The 12691-nt window shown below is 55.5% G+C and overlaps 2 protein-coding genes across 6 annotated transcripts in view; both read left to right on the forward strand.

Annotated features, from left to right (window-relative positions):
* Window positions 1-12691, forward strand: part of C3H17orf113 (chromosome 3 C17orf113 homolog) — a 45953-nt gene that overhangs the window by 24770 nt on the left and 8492 nt on the right. For 2 of the 3 annotated variants that reach the window (XM_081577626.1, XM_081577625.1), the window contains one exon: window positions 231-482. The gene's annotated coding sequence lies outside the window, so the exon portion shown is untranslated. Of the gene's footprint in view, window positions 1-230; window positions 483-11028; window positions 11131-12691 lie in introns of those variants that run through there. The other variant, XM_081577624.1, reaches the window with a different exon arrangement.
* ZNF385C (zinc finger protein 385C) overlaps window positions 1-12691 on the forward strand; it is a 56804-nt gene that overhangs the window by 24744 nt on the left and 19369 nt on the right. For 2 of the 3 annotated variants that reach the window (XM_081577629.1, XM_081577628.1), the window contains exon 2: window positions 231-482. In XM_081577629.1, coding sequence (XP_081433755.1) covers window positions 233-482 — 250 coding nt within the window. In that variant the 5' untranslated portion in view covers window positions 231-232. Of the gene's footprint in view, window positions 1-230; window positions 483-12691 lie in introns of those variants that run through there. The other variant, XM_081577631.1, reaches the window with a different exon arrangement.

Here is a 12691-nt window from a genome sequence, read left to right on the forward strand (position 1 = left end):
GCCATTTCTGATACTCTTCCAGATGTTCCTGCATTTCACTGCTGCTTTGTCTGAAATAACCCCCATCCAGCTCCCTTTGGCCATCCTTGGGCTGGGGCTTTCAGAAGGAAGGACCCGGGGAGGTCCAGCTGGGACAAAGGACACGGTCATCTCTGGGTTCCGAAGCCCTCTTGCTCCTTCTGTGTGTTCATCGCACTCACCTTTGTTTACCTGCCTCCCTCTCTGCCCAGGTATGAAGCGGCCACTGAGCCCATCTCCCGCGGGTGAGAAGGAGCCCTCCGTATCTGAAGCTGCTGAGTGCCCCCCTCGGGCCCCAGAAGCACCTAAGCCCAAGCGGGAAAGAAAACGGCCCTCGTACACCCTCTGTGACGTGTGTAACATCCAGCTGAACTCAGCGGCCCAGGCCCAAGTGCACTGTGGGGGGCGGGCCCACCAGAGGCGCCTGCGGCAACTCAGCCTGGAAAAGACACCCCCGGGGCCAGGTCAGTCGGGAGGGGTGCTGCTCCTACAGACTTGGTTCTGGGCCCCTCTGAGGGGCTCTGGGTCTCTGGTCTTTCTCTGTGGGGTCCTTTGGTCTGGGGGACCTTCAGTGGGGTCTTAGGGTCTCAAGCTCCCCAGAGGCCGTCAAGTTTTATTTTGCATCCAGACAGCTCTCTCTGGGGTCTCTCAGGGCCTGGGGTCTGAGACCTCCCCTGGATCTGGGGCTCTTCCTAGGGGATCTTTTAGGACCATGTCCCCTAAGTAGCATTTCTTCAGCCTGGAGACCCCTGGGAGGTTGTTTTCCAGTTATCGGACTCACCGGAGGGTCTTGGTTTTCTGCTCTGGTCTCTGTAGGCCAAGGTCAGTGAGGTACACAACATGCCAGCTTAGGGCTGAGAAGTGATCAGGGGAATGGGGGTGGGTGTGGGGCAGGGAAGGCCCCCTCCCTCTGGCTGCCAGACTCCTGGCCAGGATTTTGGCCTCTCCCTGTCTGGGGTGACGCTGCAGAGGTTTGGCTGGAAGAGGGCCACTGGCTACGAGGCAGATTTCTGGGCAAAGTGGGTGAATGGATTTGTGAGGATGATTCCAGCCGACAGGCGCATGGGAGTCATGGGAGAGAGGGGCAGCAGCGGTCAGCTGCTGGCGGCAGGGGAAGCAGGTTCAGAAGCAGGCCCAGCGTGGGAGGCGGGAAGGGCCAGAACTCCTGCCGGGTTCCTGGAGGCGGCCGCCAGAAGCGTGCCCTGCACACATACCCAGCAGCCCAGGGTGCTCGTGAGGGCTGCCTGCTGTCTGAGTGCGTGTTCATGGGGCGACCTGTGTTCCTAGCACTGTGCTGGGGCCTGGAGATGAACAAGTCCCAGTCCTATACCTCAACCCACCTTGCTCCCACTAAGACTGAAATCTGTCTTTCAGGCTGAGATAGGAAAAGAGCAGATGAGTGCTATGGGTGGCACATGGGACATGCCCCCATAGGTACAAAGGAGAAAGGGTGATTCTACCTGGGGGTACCACAAAAGGCCTCCTGAAGGAGGGGGCTGTACTGAGCTTTGGAATAGGGGTGAGGGGAGGAGGGATGTCTCGGACAGAGGTCACTGCAGGAGCAGAGCTGGGAAAGCTCTAGTGGCTGGGACTGTCTCTCCCATCTGAGCATTCCCCCATCGGGGCTGGACCTCAGGACATGACTCTGAATAAGAGCATATTCGACTGCATGGATGTTTCTGGAGTGTGTGTGTGTTCAAAGTCACTCATTAATTCATCAAATACTTAGCTGCTGTTTGAGGTATTCATATTTTTTCTTTTATTAGTATTTTTTCTATTGAAGTATAGTTGATTTGCAATGTCATGTTAGTTTCAGGTATACAGCACAGTGACTCAGTTTTATATATATATATATATATATTTTTTCCCCCTATGGATTATTGGGAAAGTAACAAAATATTGAGTGTAGTTCCCTGTATTATACAGTAGGTCCTTGTTATATTTCTCTTCATTGATCTTTATTGAGATACAACAAATGTCAGTAAGTTTAAAGTACACAGTGTGATGATTTGATACACATATATATTATAAAGTGATTACCATAATAAGGTTAGTTCATACTGCCAGCCCCTCACACAATTAGGATTTTGTGTGTGTGCACTGATAATAGTTAAGATCTACTCTCTTAACAACTTTCAAGTATATAAAGCAGTATTGCCAATTAGGGGTTTCCCTGGTGGCTCAGATGGTGAAGAATCCGCCTGCAATGTGGGAAACCTGGGTTCAATCCCTGGAGAAGGGAATGGCTACCCACTCCAGTATTCTTGCCTGGAGAATCCCCATGGACAGAGGAGCCGGGAGGGCTACAGTCCATGGGGACGCAAGGACATGACTGAGCAGGCACACACTTGCAACAACTCACAACAATTGGGGTACATGAGAAGGAGGAGGGTGGGATGAAGGAAACACATTCTGAAGTCTTTTCTGCAGGACTTGGTGACTGATGAGTTGTGGGGCCAAGGGAACAGAAGGTGCCAAGATGGTCCTAGCCTAGAGGGTGCTATGAAGGGCAGTTCCGTGATCAGAAAGGAGGCTCTGAGAGGGAAGTGGGGCTGGAGGGCAGGGGTGGCTGGGGAAGGCCATTCCTGTGGCCAGAGGACTCTGCCCCACCCCTGCTCCCCTGTAACTCGGGCTCTTCAGGCCCTCCTTCCGGGCAGTGGTTCTCCTTTCTCTTCCCTACCCACTGTCCCAGGGTGGAGAGAGCATGTAGGGTGTGAGAGAAAGGACCACAGCACCTAGATACTGGTGGCCAGAGACAGGCTACCCAGAGGGAGGGAGTCCCCCTTCACTCAGCTTCCCTTTTCTCACAGTCCTGGTACGGGCTAGGTGTGGGGAGTCACCAGGGGAAATGAGGCCTGGTACTCCCCTCCAGATTGCTAAACAGGACCTGGTAAGTCACCTGTCTGTGCATCCCTGAGCCCTTGGGCCCTGTGTTGGCCCCAGGCAGGATGCCAGGATTCTGCCCTGAGCAGTGCTGGCCACTCAGTCTGTGTGGCAGACCTTCCCACCACCATGCTAAGAGGAGTGAGCCTCACCATGAGAGCATGGTGGGAGGGTAGTGATGGCCGTGACTAGAGCAGGGATGAAGCCAGAACCCTCAGATTTCTGGGAACCCTGGAATCCTGGGGCTCCAGTGGAGAACCGGTGCTCCATTGACCTGGTTATCTTTGAACCTACTTCAGGCCATGACCCCCCATCATCCCCCACCTCTCCCATGGACTCTCCTGTCTCCTTGGCCTCCTGAGAGCTGGGGGTGGGAGAGGCAGCCCACAGCAAGAGGATGCTAGCAACTTCCCCTGGGGGTGGGGCGTAGGGACCTCCATCCTGCTGAAGGCCTTTCCGAGCCAGAGCAGAGAGACCTGAGAAAGGGACAGGGCCAGAGCAGAGAGACCTGAGGCCACAGCTGACTGGGGCTGGGACTTCCCAGGTGGCGCTACTGGTAAAGAACCTGCCTGCCAATGCGTGAGACTTAAGAGATGTGGGTTCGATCCCCGGGTTGAGAAGATTCCCCTGGAGGAGGGCATGGCAACCCACTCCAGTAATCTTGCCTGGAGAATCCCATGGACAGTGGAGCTGGGTGGGCTGTGGTCCATAGGATTGCAAAGAGTTGGCCACGACTGAAGCAACTTAGCACGCACTGGAAACAGAGAATTACACCTAATGGCAGGCGGCTTGAGGTGAAGTGTGCGAAGCCCTCAACCCACCGCTCTGTTCCTGGATGCCTGAGATCTCAGTCCTGTGGCAGCCAGGAGGGCTGCCCCGCCCGTCCCTGGGAGGGTGCTGAGGGGGTGGGGGTGGGATGGCCCAGTCAGGTCCCTTGGAGGCTCCTCTTCTAGAAGGCCTCCTGGAGCTGTCGCTCTGATTAGGGGTCTGTGGGACTGGCGCCTTGCACAGTGACAGGCCGTCACAGGCAGTGAGGCAGGATTGTGTCTGGAGGATCCTGTCCCCGAGGCGTCTATGGGTCTATGGGAGGGAAATGCAGGGGCCGTTCTCTCTCCGAGCTTCATCGCCAATGCCTGGGTCAGAGCCCTCCTTACTCAGCCTTACCCAGCTTCCACCCTGACTGAGCCTGGAGCACCCAGGAAGGGGCACTGGCTGGGAAGACAGCAGGAACCCCACCCTTCCCCCCAGCCCCTCCTCCAGATCATTCCCCTACTTGCCTTCCGCCCCATTGGTCTCCCACACAGCAGGCCCTTTCATCCTTCAGGAATGCATCTTGCACCATCGTTCAGCTGCCCTGCCCCTCCTCCTGTGAGAGGGGTGGGCACCAGGAACCCTGGCTCCAATATGGCTGAACTCAATGACCCTACTGACCATCACACACACACACACACACACACACACACACACACACACACACACGCCCCTAAACAATTGTAGGTAGTTTTTGAACATCCACAGAGAGAAAGGTTTGCTGGCTCAACCCTCCTACCTCCAACCTCTAGTGTGGATGTTGGGTCAGCCCCAGGCTTGGGGACAGACACCTGGACCTTGATCTGGGGGGACCAAGAGCTGGGATGTATGCCCAGCACCAGGTTGAGCATGTGCTTAGGAGATGAACTGTTTGCAAAGCACTGTGCATGCAGCACAGCATTCCTTTCTTATCCAGCCATCCCAGAGTGTAGATGATTGGCATTCAGACCTCATGTTAGAAACTGAAGTATATTAGAAATCAGAGAGTGTAAGCAGCAGACCTAAGGCCGCACAGCCAGGTTCAAATCCCAGCATCTCTGACTCTAAATCCCATCTCTTGTGCCCTCCCCACCTTGTGACTGTTAAGAGAGATGGAACCTTGGTGTTTCAGGAATGGGGAGTGGGGATGGCCCAGAGCAGGTGGACTGGCTCCCAAGACAGGCTGATCAAGCACTCAGGATCCGTGCCTTGGTATCCTCGACTGAAAAATGGGGAGATGCCAGCCATCTCCCTCTCTGCCTAGGCTGGCTAGGGACAGGGAGGGAGCCTCCTAAATCCAGCTGGCTCCTCCCCCTGTCTCTTGGCAGGACTGACCCAGCTGGCCCATCCCCTGCCCCCCATCATTGCAACATGACACCAGAGGGGAGAGAAGGGGATGTCAGAAATGTCTTAAGCTCTGGCTTCAGGGGAGAGAAGGGTAGACCCTGAGGAGGACAGGAAAGCAGAGGTGGAGGCAGACTGTGTTGGATTTCAGGGCAAAGATGGCTGCAGTTGTATCAGATGCCCCTGTGCCTTTGGGGATGAGAAGGCATCAGAGTGGCAGGTGGAGGCTGTTCCCGGCCCCACGCCCTCAGACCTAGCTCCCGTTGTAATCAGTCCCTCCATCTCCTCTCCTAGTCTTTGCCTGCAGAAACCTCTGGCTGCATTCTGAGCCCCAGAGATCAAAGACCTTGAGCTTGGGTCACGCCTGAGTCACTGGTTTGATGAGCTGTTCACCCCCCACTCCCTGCAGATGGATTAATTTCAGTCCCATCAGGAGGCCCCCAAAGCCCTGCAGCCTGTCTCCCCACGGCTTCAGCTTCTCCCTTGGTTGCCAGCTCCTCCTCAGTGGCCCCCCCCAACTCATGCTGAGGCCTCCAGGTGGGTGTTTCCCCTTTGCTCCCCCAAGGTCTTCCCGATGGTTCAGTGGAAAAGAACTCACCTGCCAATGCAGAAGACGCAAGAGATGTGGGTTCAATCCCGGGATCAGGAAGATCCCCTGGAGGAGGGAATGGCAACCCACTCTGGTATTCTTGCCTGGAAAATTCCATGGACAGAGGAGCCTGGCAGGCTACAGTGTATGGGGTCTCAAAGAGTTGGACACGACTAACCACGCACACAGCACCCCCAAGGCCACTGAGAAGTTCTTGCAGTCTAACCAGCAGTGCCTCCTGCTGCTGTCCTCCTTAAGTGGTAGGTGATGTAATTACCCTCACTGACCCTGGACAGCCTCCCCACCCCCACCAAAGGTGTGAACCTGACCATCAGCACCTCCCCCTAGGGACCACCAGGAAAGGCAAGGCTGTCTGGGTGGAGAATTAGGGGGCTTAGCTCAGATCCCTGGCCCCGCAGAAGATAAAGGTTCTGTCTGTGTCTCTAGGTGGGTTAATTAGCTCTGGGCTTGAGTTTCCTTCCTCTGAGCACACCCGCAAGCCCTCCCCCCAGAGCCTTTTCCTAACAAACCTGTTTTCAGGGGCTGCTGCCGCCACCCCCTCCCCAGATCTTCTTTGCAGCTGGAGAACTGGCTGCTCCAGAGATTATGGGTTATTGTCTGGTGGAGACGGGATGCTGAGGGGGTGGGGGGCTAGCGCTGGGACTCGGGGCTTGGAATGCAAGGCTGGATCCAGCTGTGTGTCTCCCCTGCCGCATTCCACCCCACCCTCCCGGCACCAGGTGCCCAGGTGAGTTGGGAACCGGCAGGTTTCAGGAAGAGGAGGGGAGGAAGGAGCAAAATGAAGAGAGAAAAGATGAGTGGGGAGGGAAGGGTATGTGTAACTCGGGGTGACAGAACTTCTAGGTGATCAGATAAACATGCCCCTCCCCCTCTTCCTGGCATTGCCCAGGTAGCAGATCTAGCAGTCTCCAGGTCCTGAACTGCAAGCCACCTGGGCTCCCTCCCCACCTCACCATGGCCAACACTCTAGGACACTCTGAACCTCAGTTTCCCTGTAGCATGCTGTGTTTAGTCACTCAGTCGTGTCTGACTCTTTGCGACCCGACCCGGTGGACTGTAGCCCACCAGGCTCCTCTGTCTATGAGATTCTCCAGGCAAGAATACTTGAGTGGATTGCCATGCCCTCTTCCAGGGGATCTTCCCGACCCAGGGACTGAACCTGGGTCTCCCACTTTGCAGGCAGATTCTTTACCTTCTGAGCCAATAAGGAGGTAAATAAAAGATAATGGGGGCAGAGGATGAGTAAGGCTGGAGCGAACAGGGGCTCCTGTGGCAGCAGCTGAGTTTAGCAGGAAGAACTACCTGGCAGGCAGAGAAGGGGCTGGCAGCACCTCTTTTCCTGGGGCCTGGGGTAAACTCTTCTTCGGTATGAGAGGCACTAGGCCCCCTGATACCCTCCCCCTATCCCCATACCTGTGGGGAAGGAAGAGTCCCATTCTTTCCATCAGTGGTTGTGATGTGGGGACACCAGGGAACAGGCAGCTTCTTCCTGGGCCTGAAACCACTGCTCTCCAGTAGAAGCAAGAGTCCCTCCCTCTCGCCCTCCCCTGTCCCTCGCATCCTCCACCCCTTCCCTCTGTCACTCTGGCTGGGTTTCATTTGCTCCTCACTCAGCGCTCAGCGGTGCCTCCAAAGACGGAGAATGCTCTTGGGTGAGTGCTGAGGACTCATGAGCTGGGGGATGGGGAGGGAGCTTCTAGCCAAGGGTGGGCCTCTCCCCTCTCCCCTCTTCCCTGCCCTATTCTTTTCCTCCTGTTTTTGGCCCCCCAAAGTTGTCTGTTTAGAGGCTCCAGTAACCAGCTGACTCTTGGTACCTTTCTCAGGTTCAAGTATGGGCAGGGGGAGCCCCCACTCCGGCTGGGAGCAAAACTGGGGTGGGGGCGGCAGGAATGGTTGGGGGTCCGGAGGTCCGGCCTGCAGGAATAAGGCAGCTGCACCTTGGGGCTGGTGTGTGTTGTCCACAGAGCCTGCTATAGAGGTTCCTTGTATCAAATCATACTTTCCATGCCTCTAAGGGGCTGCCTGGAGGAGCAGGCAAGAAGGGAACTAAGAGGTGATTGTGAGTGCAGCAGAGAGAGAGAGAGCCAGGCAGATGGGGGGCAGAATCCACTGAGGTCCCCCAGCACGCTGGGGTTAACATCAGTGCCCCTCCCACATGCTTTATTTGTGGTCTCCTGGCTCACCTCCCCATACAAGGGGTTTCCTGGTCCTTTCCAAATGAAACAACCATTACCCTTGAAGGATTTGGGAGATCCCCTGCTACAGGGGCACGGGCTGGAGGCCGTGGGGCTAGTTCCCCTGATCGGGCTCTGGGGTCTTCTTCTGACACGGAAAGGGTAGGAGCCTGGAACACCGATGCCTCCATTGTGCTGGCCAGCCCAGAAGTGGGATCGGGGCGCTGGAGAACGTGGGGAAGCATCCTAATCCTAGCGGGAAGTGGGGACCTTGGTTCAACCTCTCATTCCCTGCATTCGGCTCTCTCTCCCTCTTGGGCTCCCCTTCTTCACAGAGTTTTGGTTTTATTTGTGATAGTAATGGCAACTTTACTACTTGAGGGGTGTGTGTGTGCGTGTGTGTGTGCATGCCTCAGGGACCCCATCACCTGCCCCTGTGACTCGAGGTAGGGGTGGGAGGGGACTCTGGATTTGGCTGCCTGAACTTGTGAGTATGTCAGATGCATTTAATTTTGTAAGGGGTGCATGTGTTTCTGTACATGACTCTTCCTGAACACACACCTCACTTTGTGATGGCGTGTGCCGCTGCACGTCTGCTGTTTTTATTGTCTGTATGTGCATCTGTAGGGGTCCATGTGTCCTTGTGTGTCTGTCCCTCCGGGTGTATATGATGTGAGTGTGTCTTTGTTGCTCATGCCTGTCTGTGTGTACGTGCATGCTTGTGCGTGGCCTCTGTGCCCACCCCTTGGCCAGCAGGCCTGTCTGTCTGCTGTGGGTACGACCTCCATGTATGCACACATCAGTGTGCATAGATGATCTCACTGCGGGGAGACGTGTGTGAGTGTGTTCCTTGGCGTCTGTCCCTGTCACTCTCTGTGTGGATGCCTGTGGGCCTCAGTGTGTGTGTCCCTGTGCTCTTTCGTGTGATTCTTTCCCAGCGATGGGAAAGCAGCAGGACAGAGTTTCCCCAGATTCTCGCTCCCTTGGGTGGTAGGCAGGGTGATGTTATTTCTGATGACACCTGCTCTGCTCCCCTGCCCCAGTCTTGGTTGGACCCCTGTGGGTGGTCTTTTCTCCATCACTCAGTCTGGTTTGTTCCAGTTTGATCAGAGCAACAGTCCACCCTTTTGAGGCAGTCATCCTGTGAGTCCTGGGTCCCAGCTGTGGACCCCTGGCCATGGAGGCGGGGAGGAGGGACTGCTTTGAGACACTTAGCCAGGGTGACTATTCTGTTGCAAGGTGCTAACTGAGGGAATTCCCTAGCAGTCCAGTGGTTAAGACTCTGAGCTCTCACTGCCAAGGGCGGTTCAATCCCTTGGTGGGGAACTAAGATCCCACAAACAAGGCTGTGGGGCAAAAATAATAATAAATAAAATAAAAATGTTTATTCTTAAAAGATGCTAACCAAGACCCTCCAGCACACACCTGGCCATTTTGGGGGTGCAGAATTCTAGACCTGTCAGGCTGTGTGGGACCATCCTGGAACAGGGGTGTCCCCCTTTGTCTGAGTGTACCCACAAGCCAAGAGGCAAACACGTGTGTGCATGTGCCGTGATATATGCGTCATCCTGGTGGCCCTGCGCGTCAGGGTGCACAGTGAATGTCAGAGGCAGATAGTGGGCGGCAGAGAGCAGCATGGTGTGAAGGGGGTTGGGGGGAGCTCCCAGCCTGAGAGGCCCTGACCTCAACGTGTGCCCTGGCCCTTGAGTGGGAGAGGAGTGTACCCAGTTGCGCGGGGGCTGGAAGGTATTTCCGGGTGACTTTGTGCTGACTGGGTGACTGGATCACCAAGTGCCCTGGCATCTCCTCTGCAAATGGCCTCCACACCCAGCACCGCATTTGGTCCTCAGACCCATTCCTGTCCTGCCCTTTCCTCCTCACCAGCTGTAACTCCCACTTCACAGGTGAGGAAAATGAGGCTAAGTGCTGGGCTGCCAAGGCCCCAGAGTTTAGCGTCACTGGAGCTCCCCTGCAGGCCTCTAGATCTGGGAGGAAAGGGGGGTGCCACAACCCCACATTCCTCCTGCATGGAACCCACACAGCGGAGAGGGTCTCCTGGGCATCTGAAAGTTCTAGGAAGAGGTCCCTCCTCCCACCCACCCCATTTCTGTCATCCCTCTTACAAGTAACTTATTAGATCATTAGATTAAAACATTGATTTCCCAAGAATTCCCTGATGGTAAAGAATCTGCCTGCAATGCAGGAGACCCGGCTTCAATTCCTGGATCGGGAAGATCCCCTGGAGAAGGGAATGGCTACCCACTTCAGTATTCTTGCCTGGAAAATTCCATGGACAGAGGAGCCTGGTGGGCTACAGTCCATGGGGTTGCAAAAAAAGTCAAACAGGACTGAGCGATTAACACTTTCATTTCCACTTTCCCTGGTTAGAACTCTTCCCTTTCACTGCTGAGGGGCTGGGTTCAACCCTGGTTGGGGAACTAAGATCCCCCATGATTTCCCAGCTCACCCACCTTCTGAGGTTCCCCTAGGAGACTAGAAGATCAAAATCCACAGCATTCACTGTAGAGCTTCCACACCTCTGTTCTGAGTGAGTGAAAGTTTCTCAGTTGTGTCCGACTCTTTGCAATCCCATGGACTATATAGTCCATGGTATTCTCCAGGCCAGAATACTAGAGTGGGTAGCCTTTCCCTTCTCCAAGGGATCGTCCCAACCTAGGGATCGAACCCAGGTCTCCAGCAGGCAGATTCTTCACCAACTGAGCTATCAGGGAAGCCCTTATCTTGACCTTTGATAACCTGCACTGAACTTTGAACTTCTTGATGGTTTCCCCAGGGCTCTGCCATTCCCGCTGCTGGAATGCCCTTCCCCTGGTAAAACCTCTCTGACCCTTTTGTGAAACCTCATTGCTGCTCCAGGCTGGTAACCTGATAGCCTGCTCCCCTGTGATCCCAAAAGCGTTTTGTTCATTATCTGGGAGCCATTGCCAGAGTATAGCCTCCCTAGCGCTCCACCTGTTTGGCTCACACCGGTGAGCTCCTCTAGGAGCCCACGGATACTTGTAATGAATGAATGCCTCCTGTCCCTCCCGCTGGCGGGGAGCATCCTTCCTGCAGTCTAACCCGAGTCGCTCCTGCTGCAGCGCGCGCGGCGGGGAGGGCGACAGAGTGACACCTGGCCAAGTGCGCGCCGCGAGTTCCCCCCGGCGCCGCCGCCCTGCCGGCGACCCCGGCCCCCGCCGCCGCTGGCGCCTCTTCGCCCCGGTTACCGCTAGTGGCTGCTGTCGCTCAGTGGAGCCCAAGGAGACCGCGGCCAGAGCGTCCACCGAGCAAGATGGTGGCTCCCGAGTCTCCGTGAGTCCGGGCGGGCGGGGCGCCCCCTCCCGGAGCCTCCGGGCAGGGGGCGGCGACGGGGGCTGGGGGCCCTGCGGGCGAGTTGGCACGGGGCGGGCGGCACCCATCGGAGGGCTCCTCCACCACGCGTCCCCTAGAGGAAGTTCCCCAGCCCTCCGCAGCCCGGCCCGGGGAGGTTGGGTAGGGGTGTGCAGGGAGCCCCGACCTCACCTGGCTGCCTGCGGAGTGGGAGAGGGGACACCTGCCCCTACTCTGCCTGAAGCGGGAACTCCTCCTAGTGGGGTCCCGAAAGGAAGGGACCCAAAGAAGCCTAAGTAGGGGACTGGGGACCCCCATCCTAGAGCTAGATAAACACTCAGTTTGAGGCTTCTGTACAGGATGGAGTGGGGACCACCGGCCAGCGTCATCGCCTCATGGGCCCCCATCCAGCTGGCCAGGGTGTGGAGAGGTGTGAGGCCTCCTGCAACAGGTACACCCTCCTGGTTAATCTTGGTCACAAAGTCAGTCTTATTTACATCCCGCTCCACCCAGCCCGGTTTCCTCAGGTTTAGGTGGGGGAATGTCAATGGCTTTTGCGGGAATCTCTTGGAATAGCGCTGTTCAATAGAACTTTCTGGAATGTGGGCCATCCCAGAGAACTTGCTCTCTCTGGGCCATCTAATACAATAGGCACTAGCCACACGTGGTTATCAGGAGGTTGAAATGTGACTAGTGTGACTGAGGAACTGACTTTTTAAAGATTTAAAATTCTGATTAATTGTAAACCACCACATGTGGCTGGTGGCTACCTTATTGGACAGTGCAGTTTCAGAATTTCCATCTTCCCAGTTCTCCTTCCTCCCTACTCTTTTGTTCTTGTCTCAAGAACATCCTAGGTCTCACGGTAGTTTTATCCTTCTGCAGAATGGGGTAGCTTCTAGGTACAGGAAAGGCCATGACAAACTTCCAGAAGGATGTCACCTTGGCTTTGTACCTCCTCCCCATTCTGAGATCCTTTGGGTGGTGGACTGGACAAGGCCACAGAAGCAGCACGGGATCTAGGAGGAAAGGATGGCCAAAGTAGCTATGTTAGCTACCCAATAGGTGCCCAAGGGCCCACTCCATCACTCTCTCTGCCTGAGAGTTCCTGCTTCCTTACCTGTTTACTTCTCAAATTTGCTGGAGCACCTGCTGGGTGCCAGGCATGGTTCCCTTCTCTAAGGTCCAGATAGGAACAAGTTAATTACCTTTCCTGCTCTCAGGGAATTTGTGGGAGGGAATGGGTGGGTGGGCAGCAAGAGTGCAAGCAATAGAAATTGCACAGAAATAAGCAAATTTATAAACTTTGGGGAGAATGATGGAAAGAACAAACAGGGGGTAGTGACAGAGAATGAGGGGACTTGCTGGGAGAGGATTATTAGAGAAGCCTTCCCTGAAGAATGGCCATAATGCTAAGACAGCAGGGAAGTAGAACAGGCAAAGTGTTGGGAGGGAGGGTAGGAACATTCTGGAAGACAGCACAGCATGTGCAAAGGTCCTGGGGATGGGACTCCGGCTCTCTGGAGGAACTGAGTAAAGACCA

Source organism: Giraffa tippelskirchi, chromosome 3, assembly GCF_054371585.1.
Source record: "Giraffa tippelskirchi isolate mGirTip1 chromosome 3, T2T-mGirTip1v1.2.pri, whole genome shotgun sequence".
Lineage (NCBI taxonomy): Eukaryota > Metazoa > Chordata > Mammalia > Artiodactyla > Giraffidae > Giraffa > Giraffa tippelskirchi.